Source organism: Schistocerca piceifrons, chromosome 3 (assembly GCF_021461385.2).
Source record: "Schistocerca piceifrons isolate TAMUIC-IGC-003096 chromosome 3, iqSchPice1.1, whole genome shotgun sequence".
NCBI classification, from domain to species: Eukaryota; Metazoa; Arthropoda; class Insecta; order Orthoptera; family Acrididae; genus Schistocerca; species Schistocerca piceifrons.
The window spans coordinates 268,780,221-268,802,185 of NC_060140.1; the positions used below are offsets into that span (position 1 = coordinate 268,780,221).

Sequence of the window (21,965 nt, forward strand, 5' to 3'; positions counted from 1 at the left end):
TTTAAAAGCACTTCAACTTTTTGGTGGTAAATGTACACACATACAGTATGTGTTCTTGTTGATCCTGCAAGTATACACTGTTTTGGACAAAGAGAAGCAAATGTTGAGGATCTTTGTATTCAGGATGCTTTTTTTATAGAGAGAATACAGTTCATTTAAATTACTTCAAACAAAATGCTTTTGTTCATAGGTATTTTGCTGGTCTCACTTTGTCTTTTTTCCCCCGGATTATTCTTGTGTTTTTGTCATCCATGTAAACACTTTTTTTGCACTGTATCATGTGGCAGTGTCTTTCCTCTTTTCTGCTCAGTCAGTGATAATATACCCTTCTCCATTATAAGAGCTCTTGCTTGTTCTACCAAATATTCAGAAACCTGAAATTTGGAACTGACTTTGTCGAGATCAAGTTGACTGCACAAAAGTAATTGAATTTCTTCACGATTACTTGCATATTAAGTTTCCTGTTTGATGTTGTCTGTGAGTTTATGATGATGTTCTGCCTTTTCTTCCAGTTCTGTTAAATCACTGTCAGGGATAGTGCTTGCATCAGCAGCCAGCTCAATTCATGTACGTGAAATTTTAGTTTTCAGAGCCCCAGCTGCTGGTTCCAATTTTTGTTTGGCTGCTGCATACCGACTATGCCGAGCAACTAAATGCAGCTTTGCAGGAGATACTACTAAGCTAGTATTGAGCACAGATTTTTCAGGAGTCTGCGCCTTCACATTTGTCATTTATATAGTCTGTTGCTGAGTCGTCACTTCCTTGTTTTTCACTAATAAGTTGGGCTCATTTTCTCCTGAGGTATAATGCTAAAGCCTCTCATTTTGAAGGTCTTTGCCTTTTCTAAACTAATTTCACTAATTCCAGATGCAACAGATTGTTTATGGCGCTTGAAGGGATCACAGCAAATTTTCTTATGTAGAGGGAATCTGGAAAGGTGCCTGTATTTTTGTTTTACACACACACACACACACACACACACACACACACACACACACACCACAACACAACACTTAAATCGTAGTATGAATGACTGTTTCTTCACCATAACAAAAGCCCTTGTTCTTCACTGGTCAGTTCATTGATACAGGGCATTAACATATATATTTTGCCGATACTGTCCAAGAAAACACTACCTACTTGTACTTTCCATACTGCTTCAGTCAGAGAACCAAAATTTTCTGTAAATAATTCAAAAGATGATTGGTTAATTAAATAATGAAAAATCATTCTGTCCCATTGTTTCATTACAAAAGTATTTCACATTATTATTGTAACATCAGGGGACTTAATTTTGTTTTGGAATGAGTAGTTAAAACTGCAACAATTGAATTTTTAACCAGTAATTGACTGTGTACACAACTCGGTACAAGAGCTCAGAACTGCATGCTCAGTGAACACACGACTCAAAACAAAGGAACTGGATGATGCAATACATGTAGTGGCAATAAAATAGTGTTCTCAGATATGATTTGCTCCTTGGGAAATCCAGTGTAGCCAACATCAGCAATTTAGTGGTGACATGGTAGTCATGTATTAGCAACTTCAGTATTTCTTTTACAATAACATTTCTACAAATTGATTCTTTTTGTGTGACATAATGGAATATTTACAATAAGTATGTAAATTTTTCAAAGGTATCTGAGGGGGCAATACCTTAAAAAATTAAAATGTCCTTTCATGGATTTTGTTTAAAAGAAATTATTTGCAATTTTTTCTGAGATGTAGATGATTGATATTCACTACAAGAAGCATGACTATAAAAATATTCATCTTTAAGTTACAAAAATCAAGCTTCCAAACTATTGCATTCTTAAATTATAAAGGATCTTGTCTATGAAACCCTGAATTCCTGACTGTACAACTTCTTTTTAACATAGGTGAAAAAGTAATTGACCTACAACATTTGTTTTGGAAATGTGAATATATCTAGGTAAACTTCCATTACCCAAATATTTCAAGGATTTGCATGACAATATGTCATTTCCTAAAATTTCTGGGTGATGTGATGTAGAATGACCCCTAACTGTTGTGGTTAGTGAGGCTTTTGATGAGTTGAAAAGAGGATTTTGATCTTGCAGAGTTTGTTCTAGCCATAAAAGTGAAATGAAGTTTCGGATATCGACTTTTGGAGCAAGTTGCTGTAATGTACTCTTAATTTGAACTATTTAGTTAAAGTGAAATTTCCATTACCAATGTTGTGTAATGACAGTTTATTGGATTTTTGACCAAGTTTTGTTCAGTTATGTTAGGAATGTTATTTTGTTTGTCCCAGTCAAATCCCACTGATTCCCCCATGGCCTTCCTTTAGTTCCATGTTATTTTTCGAATTTTTTGGTTATAGTTTGTATAGCTGGTTTGTTTTTGTCTGTTTGCTTCTTAAACGAATGACGTGGTAGCCCGATTGTATAAGGCTTAAATGACAGTGTCCAGTATTTTGATAATGTCACAAGTCAAAGCTGACAAACCAGTATCAGATGCTTGTTATTCCAAACAGCTGGTATACTCCGCATTTTGAGGATGTGGCCCTGGTAAACTACCAATAACAATCATGTTTTTCAAAGAGCTTGTACACCTCTGGAAAAGAATGAAGCAACTGCAAGGTTGTTGCTATGGGTTTGACCTCTAGGCAACCAAGCCAACCAGAATAGTAGAATAATTTTTAGTGTGTGTCTTAGATTTACCCAAAACTGTCATATAATGCCTTCAGTGACGTACTGTAGCAGAATGTTGTCATTTGATATTTCACAAAATCCAAAGAACTTCTGGTCGTATGTAAAGGCTGTTAAAGTGGCACCAAAGTCCTTAGGGAATGAAACAGGAACTGAAATTGAGGGTAGCAAAGAAAAAACTGAAATACTTTACTTAGTTTTCAAATGTTCCTTTACAAAGGAAATCCCAAGAGAATTGCCCCAATTTAATTCTCATACCACTGAAAAGATGAATGAAATCGGTATTAGTGTCAGTGGTGTTTAGAAACGCTGAAATCATTGAAATTCAACAAAACTTGATGCCATGATGGAATCCCTGTCAGATTCTATACTGAATTTGCAAGTGAGTTAGCCCCTCTTCTAACTATAATCTGTTATAGAACCCTTGAACAAAAACTGTGCCCAGTTGTTGGAATAAAGCACAGGTCACATCCGTCTACAAGAAGGGTAGTGGAAGTGACCCACAAAACAACTGTCCAATATCCTTAACATTGATTTGTTGGAGGATCTTAGAACATATTCTGAGCTCAAACACCATGAGGTATCTCCTCAATGCCAACTAACTTGGATTTTGAAAACATTGTGTGAAACCCATCTCAGGCAACCAGGTAGATACATCTTGATTTCCGAAAAGCATTTTATCAGTACTGCACCTACACTTACTGCCCAAAGTACAATCATATGGGGTATCAAGTGAAATTTGTGACTGGATTGAGGATCCTTTGGTAAGGAGGACACAGCATGTTATCTTGACTGAAGAGTAATCGTCAGATGCAGAAGTAACTTCGGGTGTGCCTCATGGAAGTGTTGGAACCCTTGCTGTTCACGTCATATACATGATGGTGCAGACAATATTAATTGTAAAATCAGGCTTTTTGCAGATGATGCCGTTAGTAATGAAGTATGATCAGGTAGAAGTTGCATAAATATTCAGTCAGATCTACAATATCAGTGAGTTGCTGTTGGATTTGGCCAACTCGCACAGATGTGTGGGTGCAACACTTTGTAGGGATATGACATGGAATGCACATAGATATTCAGTCGTGGGTACAGTAAGTGTGGTTTATTGGTAGGATAGTGGAAAGTGCAATCAGCATACTAGAGAGATTGCTTACTAATCACTCGTGTGATCGGTTCTACAGTATAGCTCAAGTGTATGGGACCTGCATACAGAGGACAGCATGAATGGTCACAGGTTTGTTTAAACCATTGGAAAGAGTCACAAAGATACTGCAGGAACTGAACTGGCAGACTTTGAAGACAGGCATAAACTGTTCTGACAAAGTCTTTACAAAGTTTCAAGAAGTAGCTTTAAATGTTCACTCTAGGGGTATACTACAGCTCCCTACATATCACTGACAGGGATTGTGAGGATAAGATTAGAGTAATTACTGCACACACAGTGGCATTCAGTCAGTCATTCTTCCCACACTCGAATGGAACAGTAAGAAATCCTAACAACTGGTACAGTGGGGTGTACCTCTGCCATGCTCCTCACGGTGGTATGCAGAGTGTATTTTGTCATGAATAAAGGGAATTATGTTGTACTGTATAACTTGACATGAAACATTAATATCCAGTTGTGTGAAGGATAGCGGAGGATGTCTTAAATTGTGTGAGGCAATTTATATTGTAATTGATAAAGCTAGCCTATAGCAGGCACACTTACCAGAGGAAGCAACTTACCACAATAATTAGAAAACTGACTACTGGTGTAGCAAAACTGGGAAGAATGATTGGGGAAGTACTCATGAATTAACACATTCGACATTCTCATATATGAAAGATTTAAGTTTTATCTGAATTATTTTCTTAGGGTATACCATCTATTAGGTGTACTGTAATGTTCTTGTGCAACCCAACCCTATGTCAAATGTGATATCAATATAGTTTTCTGAATTGTGATGGATTTAAGATAAAGAAATATATTTTGGTTTGGTTGGCACAGCATATGAAGAGTGGAAATGGAAAGCATTCTAAGTGCCTTTTTTTCCCCACAGAATGCATTTTCAGTGCCACTGTGTTTTTTGTACACTGTTGTACATCCCTGGAGTTTGATGTAGGTGCCAAATCGTGGAGAAAGTCCATCAGACATTGTACAGGGTGGCACAGTTAAAAGTAGCCTTCCCTTTGAATGCGAATGCAATATTTAGACTTACAAAATAAACAACTATGACAATGGGCAGTTTTAAACAATAATTGTTAGTGTTCTTCTGTCAGCAGTTCAGTTTATTTCATCATTCTCTAAGTTAAACATTTCTCTTTGTGGTGTGCAAAATGACTCTCGTGTTAGAAGAAATAATTGAAATTGTGAAAGCATATGTGAAAACAGGTTCAGTTAAGGAAACTCGCGAAATTTTTGCTCAACTACGGAACTCCGGCAGAATGTACAACCTCAAATAATTCCTTCAGTTAGCACACCAGAAGTTTTTGCAGACATTTGCCAAAGACTTATTCAGAGCCCAAGGAAGTCTACATGTAAATTGGCCGAACAGATGGGTATAAGGAAGAGGAGTTCCCAGCGGATATTGAAAAGTCTTTTTACAAGAGGATGACAAACATGTAGAGCACTGGACATGGCTTTTGAATAATGTTAATGGTAGTTTATTAGCTGCTTCTCATTACAACATGAAGCACAGTTTTATCTTTCTGATCATGTGAATTCACAGAACATGGTCACTTTCAACCTCTTGCATAAATATATTTTTCATTGTAAATAAATAAGTCCATTCCAGCTCTTCATTTCTGTAATTTCACTGCATTTCCTTTATACTTAAAGACTACTACTATCTGTGCCACCCTGTATTAGCAGATGGCACATGATCTTTGTGCACCAAGCCATGCTTGCCTCGGAGACATGAGGGTGGTTTTTGTTGACTACTGTTGTACCAATAAAAACCAAATGCATGCTGTGTTGCTGTACTTATATTATTTTTATATTATCACAAATAGTCAAACATAATGTTTTAGTATTAACACCACTTGGATAAAAACTTTCCGCTGTTTTGTTGAAAACTGGTGTTACGAGATTGATTCTTGCAAAGAAGATAATGGCAACTGACCACTGTTTTCACACAGAGTGCTGTTACTCATATTGAAATGACAGGTTCATATTCTGACAACTGTTTACATTTATATTACAATATTTTTTTTTTATGTTAGTTATTGGAATAAAACCTACAACTAATCAAGACAATAAATGAGCATCCATGTACAGCTGTCGGAAGTCGAATGTCAGTACTTTACAAGAACCAACTCGTAAAACTTTCTTATTGGCACTTTGAACTGGTCAGTTTCCTGGTATGGCATTTAGAATGTTCTTAATAAAGTATTTACTTTGTAGTTTATCTTACTTTTTGTGATGATGGGGTGAGCAGCATAGTTAAATGATATCAAGAATACAAATGATTACAAATCATTAATGTGCAAACAATATACGTGTAATTTTTTTCTTCCGGCATGTCAGATTTTGAACTAAAAACATTTTCCATTTCCACTCTTTGTATGTTTATAGTCCATTGCTTCTTTTATTGAACATTATGAAGTCATTATACTGAATATTTGAAAAAGGATGTGTACTTATTAAAACAAAACACTTTCTTTGTGCAGAATACGGAGGCTATGGGGGTGGTGGCTCATACGGTGGCTACACACAGGCTGCCCCTCCACCTGCCGCAGGTGGAGGTAATGCTCCAGGCTACCAACCTCCTGGGCAAGGTTACGACCAGGGTGCATACGGCAATCAAGGATCTTGGGGTGGTGGGGGTGGGGGTGGTGGTGGGGGAGGTGGTCAGCAGCAAGGTTATGGAAATTACGGATCAGGTAAGCCAAGATTACTAAAATTTATGTATCAATACTGGTTATATTATTTGTACTGTACATAAGGGCAGTAGTTACTGTAATTAAGACTATACCGTTTTGTAGTTGTCTTTGGATTGTTAGGCATAGGTTGAAAAGGTTGTGTAGAAATCTTTTTAGTGGAGTTTCATTGGCCATCAAAAACATATAGGCTGCTGAAGGTGAACAGCTAGTAAATAATACAAAACATCATTGTGATAACTGATGTATAATGTATAGATTGAAATTTTCATGGGGGTTCAGAAACATCATATATTTAATCAGACTTACCAAGTGAAGTTAGAAAGGTGTTCTAGAATTGCTGATAAAGAAAATCAGTGATGAAGCCAGCATATGGCTATAGTTGAGATGCTATAAGACACGGTGTACACAACCCGGGAGATCTGGGAAAAACCTGGGAATATTTTAGAATTCCGGGAATTTTTCATTTTAGTTTTTGGTTAAATTTTTGTGACTGACTGGTAAGAATCAATACTCTAACAAAGAATATTACTGTATCTCACTACTGCTGAATAATACTGCAGCAATAAAACGTGAACAAGAGAAAAAGGAAAATAAAACTTAAGTTGCAGAGGAAATGCACCATATACAAGAATAAAACACAGTGCTCATGCAAGCGTCTGCCAACAGAAAAATGTGTCAAAGACTTTAGGAAGACTATGCAATGTTTCATAAAAACAGATTGTGTCTTATGAGTGTGACGTCGCAACTGTTTGCATTACATTCGTTTGAGCGGTTGTGAGCGAGCTTATGCGCATGCAGATGAGTCGGATATGAGTGGTACCTTCTCCCGCTTTTGGCTAGATTCACGTATCTGCAACATGCCCGGAACTAGGGGGTAGGGGCAAACTGGGGTATCTGTCCCGGGCGGCAGTTTCATGGGGGAGGGGGGGGGGTGCCAGATTCATACTATTGAGGAAAAAGACATTGTTTCACAGTGCCTAGCATCCAGTGCACATTGGTCTGTCAATTACTCATATGATTTTTATCGCATCCCTGTTAGTTTTTGAAATTTTTGATCAAATTCTAAGTGGATTTCTGAATGAATCATAAGTTGATTTTTGAATGCACGCATAGTGTACACGATTTGTCTGCCAGGGGAATCCCCGTCGCATCTAGAAATAAACTTTCCTGCAGACTGAAGGGGACGGGTCTATAAGAGCTGAGCAACTAAAGCTGAAACGATGAATGACAATCGCTGTTTGTGGTTGACTGGGTTTGCAAATGATCTGTGTTAGAATTATTAGTAAATTCCATAGTTTCAGACTAGCAGAGTGGAAATAAACGACTAACAGGAATAACAGCAACAAAGATTACGTATTGCCTTCTCCGTGAAACTTTGACAGAAAATTTTTGGCCTGTCCGCTACACTACTAAGGGCCAGTTACAGTTCCCGGCTAGCAGCCGCTAAAGTTCTATTCTGGGAGTAGTGCGGAAAATGCGTTGTACAAACAGGTAATAACGCCTAAATGGAGAATAAATGCGGGATAACTGAACCGGTGATTGTGGCAGTGTTAGTTATGTTAACGAGAGAATAAGTTTTGACACTGGCAGGAATAGTTACAGAATTAGTGACAAGATTGTTTGTTAGAACAAGGAAGGAGAAGAAATGGGGACTCTCACAAATTACGGAAGAATACAATGGTTCCAAATTTATATAAAAATTTTGTACTACTACTTTCTGGTTTCATGCTTCAGAAGCCAGAGAGTATGAATGAAATGTGAAACTATTTCCTAACATAAAACTTTTTGCTTGTAGGAGGCCCAATAGGCATTTGATATTGACACTTCGTGAATTATGTTCTGTCGTGTTATAAAAATGACCATTTGTACCAAAACAGTCTTGTTTATTTGGTTTGTTTAACAATTGGTGCAACATTAGGCAGGCAAGCAGACCGAGAAACCACACCAGTCTTGGGTACTATTTGTATTAACAGCTTTTGTAGTATTAGAGAATAACATTTCGTTTTTTCATGTAGCAAAATGTTGACTAACTTTGAGGTAATAGATCCTTTCCCAGAAAGGAAAGTACGTCATATAAAGCTGTGGCAAGATTAGAGAAGAAAAAAAAGCTAGGACTTAAGGATTAAAGAAATGTATACTGTCTTGTTTGTCTCTTGTCTTTAATCTTTTTGTGTATCCTATATTTAATTTTATGTCACACACAACCGCAAGTTATTAGCTAATAGGCAGTAAAGACTGCAGATTCTCTGAAGAGTTCTTGTTATGCCGGTTACAAATAATCGCATCCAGTACTTATTGCGAGATTTTTTAAAGAGGGGCAGGATGTCTAACCGGCCAACTGGGAGCAGGAGAGGCACCACAGGACATTTCAATTTCCACTGACCTGAATATAGTTTGATGGCACCCACTACAGAATATTAAACGTTTGAATTCCAGAGAGCGAAATACAGAGATGTGCAATGGAAGAATTCTGTGTGAAGAGGCATGGCACTGCACTTCGTCACACTTAAGACCAAAGAAAATGTCTTATATTCCCTCGAACATATGTTTTGTGTATCGGACTCTTCAGAAAGACGTGCACTACAAATGAAGATATTTTTGAAAAGTCGATTTTTAAAATTTTTGGCATCCTACCTCAAACGTTCGAGGGAGGGGGAGCGCCACTACCTAATACTGCCATGGTTCGGAAATATCGTTGATCCGGACCTGATGCACAGAGCAGTCAGAGTTGTGGGGAGGTGGCAGTCTCCATGTGACCCGTGTTGACGTTAAGTGATTTTGCCGTTTCCACTTTGTTTATTGCTCTCTCATCAAATGGAAACAAAACGGATTTCTGTGGTCAGGAGCTATCAAGTGAATTAAGATACATTCACATAATTACGGAAGGCTAAAATATGTTATTGGTTTCAGATTTTATTTTGTTTCTACCTTTCTGGCAGACAAGCGTTAATTGCGTTGCAGAACAATGAAGTTATTTTTGTCGGTTTGTTAAATAAATTTGACTTTCATTAATCTTTTCTGCTGAGGTAATCAATTTATTTGAAAAGAAGTGCTTAATTACACACTATTGGCTAGTTTCAACTGTTCGCTGCATTTAAAGTTCACGTTTTCATCTTCTAGCATGTATGCCATCATGCCATAATAAAGAACCAAACATGAGATTATACGGTACTGGTACCCCAAGAAAATTTATGTCTGAATCTGGACATACGAATGTGCACTTTAAGCTGAATTATGCATTTTAGTACGGTTCATAAAATTCCCATGCTCTTGGGGTATCCTCTAATGTCTTGTTTCTTTTATGACATAATGTAAGATCTTTTAATGTTTTACACCTATGAACGTATAGGCTTCCTGCGTCATCGTAGCTGCGCAAGTGCGGTGACGCCTGTCATTTGGCGCAACTGCTGAAACGAATCTATTTGTAACAGGTTGTGGGAAAATATTCTGAATTGTTTGAAAAGTGTTACTTTAATTGAAAGTAAATTTCCTTTTGCACAAGATGAACTACTCTGTGCGCAAATGTCCAGTGAATTTCATAAATCAGTGTGTTTGACTCTCATTCAAAAATAAAATCTTTCAGGACGACCATTTAGAATATTTTCGAGCCCAGTAGATAAAATTTATGTCGTTGCTAAAAAAAATTTACTGGCACATTTGTGTGATGTATCTTAAAGTGTATCACGCGCAAAAAAGATCAACATTATATGTGGAATCTTAACTTCTCTTCCAGCTTATTAACCTTCAAGACCAGTATTATATATGAATGCTATGTATATTAATTTAAACCATTAACTTTTCGTATTTGTATGTTCGCGCTACTTAAGAATGATCTTACTATTGGCTGACCATATCACGTGTCCTGTGCTGTCATCAACTGGCGAGATCATGTGACATGAGCTATGACTGGTCTACAAAAGTGCATCATAATGTGGATTTCAATGCTTCGGAAAGTGACATGCATTGTTTGGCGGAATTAAAGTTTATACCTTCGTAATACGAACATATGTAGTTTACATGTTGCTGCACATCAAGGGTCTTAAAAAACAAGTCTCGTCCCTCCTCCCGTGCTTTTTTCTAAAGTGCCGGGAAATTCTACGTCGGTATATAAAACCATAAACATTCAAAGGATTGATGAGTTTCAGTGCCGAGGAATAACTTAACACTGAAAAGTGTATTTTCACCTGGGAGAAAGTGTATTTTTAACCGGGAAATCGGGGAATTTTTTTTCCTTGTCCACGTATACACCCTGTATAACACTCACAAAAAAGATCAACATTATGTGTGAAAGCTTAAATTCTCTTGCAGGTTATTAATCTTAAGAGACCAATATTATAGGTGAAAGCTTTTCTTTTCTTGTAGCAACACTATGTATATTAATTTAAACCATTACCGTTTCCTATTTGTGTGTTCACACTACTTAAGTGATGTTGCTATTGGATGACTACATCACGTGTCCTATGTTCTGAATATCCGCTGTCATAGGCTGGTGAGATTGCTTGACATGAGCTACAACTGGCTTACAAAAGTGCATCGCTATCTCGATTTCAGTCCTTTGGAAAGTAACATGTGGTGTTTGGTGGCATTCGAATTTATACTTCGGTAATACGAAAATATCCAGTGGGCATGCTGCTGCACATCAGACATCTTTACAAAACGTGTTTTTCCCCTGAGTTTGGTTTTCTAAACTACTGGGAAATTTTACACTGGTGTGTAAAACCACAACCATTGAAAGGATTGATAAATTTTACAGTTCAGAGGAAAAGTATACTGTTACTTAACAAGGAAAAAGTTTATTTTCATCCGGGAGAAAGCATATTTTTAACCGGAAAATCTGGAGATTTAAACAGTAGTTATCTGCAGATACGTGAAAACACTGAGTTATTGCCATAGAGGTGTTTACAGAACCATGTTGCATTATTGGTTGAGGGAGCCATGCAAAGCTACCGTGCCCAGCCTGCTGCAGGTGTCTGGTCAACTTAACATGAACTCGAGCATAGAAGCATGTCATAGGGCAGGGATTGTGAATGTTAAAGACAGTTGTGCGTTTTTGGTTATGAGCTTCACAAAGAGCATGGGGCACTTGGTTAAGACATCTCATTAATTGCTTATATACAGTCTCTCAATATATTAGGTAGGAAATAAAGGACCTACAAATTGGAGAATCCAGAGCACACCTCACACAGTTGTTTGTTGTTCATTTTTGCCAGCATTATGGTGAGCTAGAAGCTTATGCAAGACTTTTATTCCACTCAGACGAAAGGGGATAATTGTCAGTATGACTGCCAGCCATTTGTGATGACAATGTCCTGCATTGTATTCTCGACATCTCCAGTCCTAAATTGGAGTGGAGTGATTGGGCCGTGTTTCAACTCCAGTTACAGCATGCTCTAAGAAACCTTCCTTCCATTAGCAAAGTAATTCCATAGAAACCCTTGCCATATTGGATTGTATGAAATCAGTGCTGTAGGATTTTAACCAATGTTTCTCCCCTAATGACAATCTGCACATACTTACTCCTGTAACTAGGTAGCAGGTAAGTGATTATGTTGGTGGTAATCATTAAAGTGTGGAACAAGTTGAGTTGCAGATTGGTACAGCAGAAAGACTGTCAAACATAGCCTTCACCCAAAGAGGCCTTAATCAGAATTGGACAACATACAAATACACACTCACACAAATACAACTCACTCATACAACAGTCTGGTTGCCGAGGCCACAGTGTCTGTTGTTGTGGGAGGGGGGGGGGGGCTGTGCTTCTGATGAAAAGCTTGTTGACCGAAAGCTTATTTGTTTGTTCCACAGTCTTTTTTTGTACATATCTGCCACTCAACATCTCCGCTATATGGTGAGTAGCGATCTATTCTTTTCGTAATATTGTAATTCAATCCTTGATTTTTCTTAGTGTGGAATAAGGTTGCACAAATCTTAAGATTTCTTTAAAATGAACGTGACATCCTACTAGCTATTTACAGTTAACTGACATCTTTATCCCACCTGGTTACTTTTTTGGCAGGGTGTAACTGATTTTAAGAGTATTCATGATGTCTGTGTCATTTTTATATCCCTGGGCAATCTGCATGTGCTTTGCTATGAGCAAAGGATAATTGAGAAATGTGGTTTGCATTGTTTGCTGCTTTTTCCTAATTTACACAAATACGGCAAAATTTCTGACTGTTGAAAATTGTAAAAAATTCTACATCTGCATATGTACGCTGCAGCCACTGCATAGTGTGTGTTTGGGGTACCTTGTATCACTGTATTTCTCATTTCCTTTTCTGTTTCACCAACAAATGGAGCAAGTAAATAAGACTATCCATATGCCTCTTTATGAGCTCTAATTTCTCTTATCTTTGTGGTCCTTGTGTGAAATATGTAGCATCATTTTGAACTGCCTACAAATACTGGTCTTTAAATTTTCTCAATTGTGCTTAGCAAAATGAAGCCATCTTCCCTCCAGGGATTTCCATTTGAATTTACAAAGCTTCTCTGTAATACTTGTGTGCTGGTCACACCTACCAGTGACAAATCCAGCATCCCACCTCTGAATTTCTTTGATCTCTTCCTTTAGTCGACCTGATAGGATCTCCTACACCTCTAGCAATACTAAAGAATGGGTCACACTAGAGTTTCTTACACTGTCTCCTTTATAGATAAGCTAAATTTTTCTAAAATTCTTCCAATAAACCAAAGTCTGCTATTTGCATTACCTACTACCTTTATGTGCTTCATTTCATAACACTTTGATACGTTACACCTAGATAATTAATGTTACTGTCAAGTAGCACAGTAGTAATGTTGTATTCTAACATTGCAAGAGTGTTTTTCCTACTCACCAACAATCACTTACATGTTGCTGCATTTAGAGCAAGCTGCCATTTGTCACACAAATTAGAAATTCTGTCAATCATCCTACAGTCCCTTAACGACAACATCTTCCTGTGCACCACAGTGTTGTCAGTGAACAGTTGCAAATTGCCATTTACCATGTCCATATCATTTATGTACACAGAGAGTAAGAATACCCCAATCACATTTCCATGGGGCAACGTGGCAATACCTTTGTATCTAATGAACTCACTGTCAAGGACAACGTACAGGGTTCTATCACTTAAGAAGACTTCGAGCCACTCACGTATCTGGGAACAGGATTGATATTCTTGGACCTCGATTAACAATATTTGCGGTTACATACTCTCCGAATAGGACCATTAAGTGCTGCTAGTTGTATCTCTTATTCTTACAGAAACAACTGGCAGGTAGGTTTCTAATGATTCAAAATTCAGAGTGGTTATAATTAAAGAGCAGCTACTCACAGAGGTCCAGTGTGGGCTATAATTATTGAATGGCAGCAAAACTTGGTAGATATACTGTTTGGGTAAGGTGGAACTGATTCATGTTGGAAAACAATTAGTTCCAGTTTTGGCCTCCAGGTGCAAATCCGGCACTGTGAATGTGAGAGGTGTATAGAAAAGTTTCCATACCTAGTTGATTAGGAATGTGATGAGGGCAGAATAGGTCAAACAAGTGAGAAAGGCATAATGTTAATTTTATTATTAACTGGCACCTAAACAATTTGTTCAATATGATCACTGGAGACATTGATGACATACTGCATCCACAAAACAAATGTGATGAACAATGCCTGAGATGCATCTGGTGGTCAAAATTAGAACTAATTTTTTCCACTGGATACGGGTTCCCCATGAATGTGTTAGCATATCTACAGTCTTGTTGTCATACAATACTTACAACCCACATAGGAGCTCCGTGAGTAGCTGCACATTAATTATAACCACCTGGTACGATACAGGGTTGATGTGGCAAATATGATGCTGTACAGTCAGCAGACCCAATTTTGTCATCACATTGGCATACAAGATATGGAAATAGCTGCCTCAATGAACTAGTGCCTTGCAAATACTTACCACATGAAATCTTTAGACTCGTTTGCTGAATGGGTTTAATATTTAACAAAAGTGGTTGCTACTCTGTACTGGTATGGAGGTGTTGTCTCTTACCTGTTTGCAGAATAAGACAATAATTTAATTAGCGTAAACATTCATGGATAGAATCTCGTGTTTCTATTAATTGCTGCAGATGAAATGTAAAAGTTTTCTGGTGCCTGTACACCAATAAAGTCATATGGTGACATGTAGTGCATGGAGTTCATTAGATTATAACTCATTCAAATGCTCTGAAGGTGGCTATATATATGTAGCATAAAATCTGGATATGCGAGAATAGTGAAAAACCAATGGGATTGCAACTTACTGCTGTATACCTGTCCAGAATAATATACAGACACGGTGGACAAAGGGTTTCACACGGAGTCAGAGTTGGTGCTGCAAAACACTGCTAGACATGAAACCAGTTGCTGAAAATAAATATTTGCTGTTCCTCAGATCTTAAATCTTTGTAAGGACATTGCTGTGCGAGGAAACTTTACAAACCTGCTACCTCTGAACATTTTTTATTTGCCCACTGTATTACATAGCCTTCACTTCCACTTTCAGATGCTAAAAATTTTATCTTATGATGATATTAATGTAAACATCTGTATTGCCTTCACTTTACTTGTAGCATACAACATATATGAAGTGGCAGAATTCATAACAATACGTTTTGAAACTGATATTATTGGTTCCACAGTAAATAATATGAGGTGATTAATGTTGCAGGATGTTTGGTTATGTCGGATCAGCTGAACTTAACCAATACCCAGATGTCCCGTAATGTAATGATGTCGTGTGAATACAGAAAGACAATAAAATGTGAATAATATTTCTTTTGTGTTTGTATTACTTTTTGAAATATAGTTTGTGCTGACAGACTATATAGCATATCCCGAAGTCTAGGTTAGGTTGCGAAATGGCTATTTGCTTGGAAGTTGGCGAAACCAATGAATTTGGTGTGGCAACTTTGAACTGTAGTATAGATGTCTGTAGAGATCTGTTAGGTTGAAAGATGGCTATGATTGTGAGTTGGTGAAACACTGTCAGAAGCTTCAGGTAATCCATCATTTCTGCAGTTGCTTTTGCATTAGCACATTTTTATTTTGTCCCTGTAATTGTTTCCACTAGTTGATTTGTGTGTCTTCAGTGCATTGTGTCTGCACTTTTTTGGTGGGAGGAGGTGTTTTTTGGAGATTTGTGTTGTGCAGTTAGTATTGAGTTAAACTGTTTGAACCAGACACATTCCTGGTTTTCTGCATGTGTTAAGAAACAGATCGTTCCAGTGACCCCTTCCTCTGTTGCAAAAATTTTACTTCTTGGTAACTGCCTCAGTTCCTTGGCAGTGAAATTATTAGTCTTTGAACAATTAACTCCTCTGACAGAGGTGTGTTTCAGGATTCTCACCAGCTTTTCAATTTACTTCCTGTTGCTGACATATTGGATTGAATGAAAACATTTTTAAAGTTGTGGCTGTTATGTGGGTTCTTCTGTTAATTAGGAGCAGTAATTCAGTTGCATGTTTCTTCCTGGAAGTTGATTCACTTTGTAATTTGATTCCACTTAGATAAAAGCTTAGCACAATTTTCATACAGCCAGATGGTGAGAACAGTTTGTAGCTTCTGCATCTGATGATGTTACAGGTGGCAGCTATCCGTCTTATGACCAATCAGGGGGATATGGTTCAGGACCGGCTTCCCAACCAGGCGGTGGAGGCAGTGGTGGAGGTGGTTACCAGCAAGGTGGCTATGGTTCACAGCCGCCCCCTTATGACAGTGCAGGAAGTGGAAGTGGAGGAGGAAGTGGTGGGGGTGTGCAGTATCCCAATTACAGCCAGCAGTCCAGTGGTTACAACCAGCCATCTGGTGGTGGAAGTGGTGGTTATGGTGGAAGTGGGGGCGGTGGCAGCAGTTACGGAGGTGGAGGTGGAAGTTATGGAGGAGGTAGGGCTAATCTCTGAACTTAAGTACATTTAATCACCTGTAAACTCCTCTTCAGGTGGATTTCGCTGTCAAGTCTGCAGTAATGCTGTGCTTTCTATATGCAAATACTAGATAATAATTAACTCTGAAACTGCCACTGTTAAATCCCATGAACCTATGTGATAATAGTGAATACCTACAAAACTCTGAACTTCGGGCAATGTTTTGCATACTCCTGCTACTGGCGTTTTTCTCTGTGTGAGGGTCGATGAAGTTATTGTATTGCAGTCCACAGGCTTTCAGCCTTGGCAGCAGCACAGGAAATCTTACTACAGAGCATAATTGCACAACAGTTGAAGGAAATTTTAATTGGTGTACATGGACCATCTCAGTTCTACTTTACCATATAGTGAAATAGGTTTTTGATGTATGGTAGGAAGAGGTACATTATAAAACATAGTATTGCATTTGACAGTGGTAGTTGCCTGGAAAATCTCAAGAAAAAACATTTTTACGTGGAAAGGTTGAAAATTTCAGATGCTTCTTTAATGAAATAATAATGTCATTGTTTCAAATTACTGAGAAATTCTCCATTTTAGAACAGTTTGTAGAGAGGAGATAATGCAGTGGTCCTACTGTTAGTGTTTGCCTTTGACTTGCTTGCCAACCTCGAACATTTTGTTATAGTTGATGGGTTATTGTGCTGCCGTGCATGTTTCCCATGAGAGAGTAAGTTTGTGATTCCTCTGAAAGGGCTGAGCAAGTTTTCTTCCTCTGTCTATCCAACCCCAAGCTTGTACCCGATCTCAAATGATAAACCATGTACTTTTGTTGTTCCATTCATGATTGAGAGAGCAGTACATAAGTTGCAATATATCTCGCATCATCCATGTAGAAACAAATCTGGGGTCGTTGAGTCATTTAAGCTTTTATTCCATTGTACATATAGCTATATATGTTTTGTAGATCAACATTGAGAAATCTAGATTTGTGTTTTTTAATTTGGTAATTCCACTTGAAACGAGGACTTCACCAACTTCATTGTAATGTCATATTTCCAGAGAACAATGATGTTTGGAGCAAGATCTAGCACTGTGAAATGGCAGTTTGTGACACGTTTCTGCAGGGATTTGTCATTGAGTTAAGGTCATTAACACACTGGCAGGTTGGTCCAAAGCAGTGATGGCTGGCAGTAGGATTGGATCTCTTAAATGTGACAGAGTGAAAAAGCTTACCACAGACATAATTGTTGATAAAACTGTGGATAAATTTGTACCTCCAAAGAAGTGTCTTACAGATACTTTGTTCTGCTAGTCTGAAAGACTGAAAATTGTTACTGTGAAATAAATTTCTCATAAAAATCTAGCAATGTTAACTGCATGTTGCCAGTTTGTACTTGAGCTCCCATCAGTTTGTTTTGAGTATTGTGGTCCTGATATTATTCCGAAGTGTAGTTCTATCGGGAGGTTGGAGGATTCATATGTTATCCAAAGAGCAATTTTAATTACTTCGCATATCAAGAAGTTCAAAGAAGATGCAGATGGGCTTGAACCCAGTTTCAAGAGAAGAATAGTAGTCAGCTAGCTAGTGAACCTCTATTTGAAAAGCTCTCTTTTATTCTGTTGGCGTACTGTGCAGAAGTATTACAGTTATTTGTCTGGTACTCCTTTAGCTCTGTTTCTATACAACATGCTTACCTTGATTTTGAAAAATTTACTGGAACCATTTATGGAGCTTGAAATTTTAAAAATGCTGAGTCAATAATGCTTAGCTTTCAGAATTATTGTACTTTTACTCCTTGAAAGTTTGGTTATTTGGTGCTTGAAAGACATTGAGAGGATAAGGCATGGTAGTGAAATATTCAGTGTGACCATGGCTTACCTCCTTCTGACCATGAAGAGCTGATAAAGTACTCTTTACAAAACTTAATGGGACATTGACCTTTGACGTGGCTTTCAAATGCAGAACACAGTCTGCATCCAGCCTGATTGGGACTAATCCTGATTTGATACAGAAATAGTTTATCAAGAAACCTATTTTAATTTTGTGGATGACCATTTCTAACATTGCATAGTTGATGCAGTCATTGCAGGTTCTTTAAACTTCTAATAGGTTCACAAATGACACATTGTAATTAAGGTTTTTGTTTCATTGGATCTTTGAAAGTTTATAATTTTATTGACCTCAAAACTTACATGTTCTTAAATAACATAGTTCGTTAAAACTTTTCAAAATGCCTTCAACTAACCAAATTAATATAGTAATATATGCAAAAATTACATACAGGTAAGTAATGAAACAGTCTTGATTGTGGAAAGTTACAAACAGCTTCAATATTCAGTGTAATAATGTATGGTTTTTCTCCTCTGCTTCTCGGTGTGGGTCACATTCCCTTATCAGTCCTGAGATATTAAAAGTTTGCATTCATCTTACTGCCCTTGGTATCTTTCAGAGTTCTGCAATGTCTTCAGAAAGCACTTACGCTGTTACTCTATCTGCCGTTACTAAACTTTAAACACATTTCTATAATAGGTAGCATACTTCTCATGAATGCATTGTCATGGATTAGCCAATTCGTTTAGGGACTTACCTGATATTGAAACTGAAAATTTTTGTCTCTGGAATTCTTGAAAAAACTTTTTCAGGCGCTCCTCGCTTCTAGAAGCAGAATCTGGTGCCTTGATGAATCAGAAACAGTCGGTATTTCATTTTTACTTCCAGCTGATGAACCCATTTGTAGGCTAATTAAAGCTGTTGTGCCACCACTATGCTTGCTATCCTATAAGTCGTGAAAGTGCATATATTATTTTAGCCACCTTGTAAGCTCCTAAATCACGTGACCAGTTTGGCTTCAACTAAAATTTTCCCACAGGTATTCCATGTGGTTTAGCAGTTGCAAATGATCATTCTGTAACCATCTTGTGTGTTTATAATTGGGGATGGACGATTATGATCATCTTAATCAGTTGACTTTTGTGATTATTTAAACAAATCGACTAATCATGTTGATTGTTCCCTAATATTAGATTATTTGAGTACTTGTTATATGTTTTTATTTTTAGTTCTATTAAGCATTCTCTTAAAATTATTTTTTGTGATAAAAAGATTTGTCCTACAAAGAATAGTGATGTTGTGACATCTACGTATTTACATAGACCTTTGTCATCTCCCAAAATATATCCATGCTGTAGTTGATTTCTTGGTTTCCACGATTTTAGTTTAGCACATATCCACACACAATAAATTGAAAAGTGAACACAGTGATAAGGCTTGATTGCAGATGGAAGTCATACTGGATTGTAGACAGGTGGGGGGTAGAGGAAGAATGACATGGCCTCCATGTGGTGAGGGAACATGGAAAGAGGGAATATTTACTAACTTTTGTCCTGTGTTTGCAGTTCATGGGTCAAAGTAGCTGATATTAACAGCAGTGGCATAATTTATGACAGAGGAAACTAGGCTTGGTAAAAGCATGTCATAGGGATGTTCATGTTCACACACACTTTGTTACATTATGTATTTCTGAATCAACATATACAAGACTTTGCCACTGTTAGATCACTGATGTTGGCAGCCATCATCACAGTGTGTTCAGATTTGTGTCATTACACAATGATTACTAGGGATAGTTGGGATTTCTTCCCATAACCAGACTATAGACAACAAGGCTTTAAAACAAAAAAAAAGAAAAGAAATGGAAAGAAAACAGAAAGATGGTGTAGTGGTTAGCACATTGTACTCTCATCTGGGAGGACGATGGTTCAGATGCACGTCCGGCCATTCTGATGTAGGTTTTCCACAATTTCCCTAAATTGCTTCTGGAAATTGTTGGGATGGTTACTTTGAAAGGGCATGGCAGACTTCCTTCTCTATCCTTCCCTAATCCAATGGGACCAATGACCCTGCTGTTTGGTCCCCTTCCCCAAATCAACAAACCAAAAAAAGAAAAAAAACTGAAATAATTAATTGTGAGGGTAATAGATTGCATAAATTCCTCTTTAAATAAATATTTGATCACTCGTAATAGATTACAAGGATAGTTGATTGCTCAATTAATTGCCAATCCCAAGTCGGAATATTGATGTATTTGTTGCCATTATGTAAGAGAACAGTGTTTAATCTGTCGAGAGCTATTGGAGCATAATTGTGTTAAGATTGTAGGGGAAACCTATTTCTTTGCATAAGGTTTCAATAATAACAGTAGTGGCACATCTAAGCATGAAATAGGGACCTGTGGCTTAGTTCTGTGTAAAGAAATTGGAATTCTCATCCAGGAAGTTCCAGTCTTGGGTTTTTGATGTTTATTAGCTGTAGAACCTGTATTATGCCATTCAGTTCCTGTTTGTTTGTAAAGAGAGATCCTCATGAACTTACATCGTAGTGAAACTTAATCGTCTTCGATTCACTCATCACTTGATTTGAAGAAAATGGTATAATCTGTAATGTAATGTTTTCAGTATATAACTGTGTGCAACAGGCCTCAAACAAATATGATGGAAAGTAGTTGAGCACACATGTCGCTGCATATTTACTTACAGAATACAACGCAACTTATCTTCACAAAGAGACAGAACATTTGGCCAGTACTTGACCCATGTGAGGTGAATACCCTAATAGAGGGTGTGGCAGAATAAATTCAGCAGTTTTGAGGAGTTATAAGTTTAAAATGTCAAGATGGCAGCTTGTAGCAGCATAAACTTTTGGAGACAAACTGTCAAGTTCTGAACAGCTCATTTGTATTGCAGGATATGGCCTTCATGTATTTAATAATCGGCTCCCATAGCTTAACAATAGCTGTCTTTCCTTCCATCGATGTGGAGGTGATGTTAAAACACCCTTTCCTATAGATATGACCAAAAGTCACAAATACTCAAATCTGGTGACTGCACAGGTCACCTACATCAACCCTCAGAGCCTAGAAAAATTCTCTCAAAACAACATATGAATGTTGGGCTGTGGCCCTCTTCTGTTGGAGCCACAAGACCCCCAATATCTCTGCTTCGACAATCTCTCCGATTGTGGACTGCAGAAAATTTCAAACATAATGTCTGGAATTGGTCATGCTTCCTTTCTCAAAGAAGAGTGAACCTATCATGCCAAATTGTGATGTGGCACATCATTCCATTAGTTTAGGGGAGTGTAGCAATCTTAGTAAATAATTTGGGAGTTATTTTCATTCCAGTAAGGTATCTTAACTGAGGGGTTTACATCTGAAGACGCCTAAGAAAGTAGGTTGGTGTAGCCACAATTACTGACATAGTACAATCTGGAACCAGATAGGCTTCCACTCTGCTGACAGATGAACCAGAACTAGATTTACCGGTGCTACATTCCAGATCTTTGAAACTCTGTAATGTACTATTTGATTGCACAAATGAGTGTCATGTGAATTGTAATTATTTAATATAACTAAAACAGTTTTCTTTGAAACATTTACCACATTCCAAAAAGTCCCTGTAAGGTCCAAAATTATCACCAGTCATTCAGACTGGGATACAGTAAGGTTCTAGATTCTGAATGCCAGTCATTTAGCATGTGGGATATGCTATGAATCTAGA

The 21,965-nt window shown here is 37.6% G+C and overlaps 1 protein-coding gene across 1 annotated transcript in view; it reads left to right on the forward strand.

Annotated features, from left to right (window-relative positions):
* The window catches only part of LOC124789599 (RNA-binding protein cabeza), a 75,742-nt gene that overhangs the window by 13,924 nt on the left and 39,853 nt on the right, over positions 1-21,965 (forward strand). The window contains exons 2-3 of the mRNA XM_047257009.1: positions 6,321-6,533; positions 16,129-16,428. Coding sequence (XP_047112965.1) covers positions 6,321-6,533; positions 16,129-16,428 — 513 coding nt within the window. The remainder of the gene's footprint in view (positions 1-6,320; positions 6,534-16,128; positions 16,429-21,965) is intronic.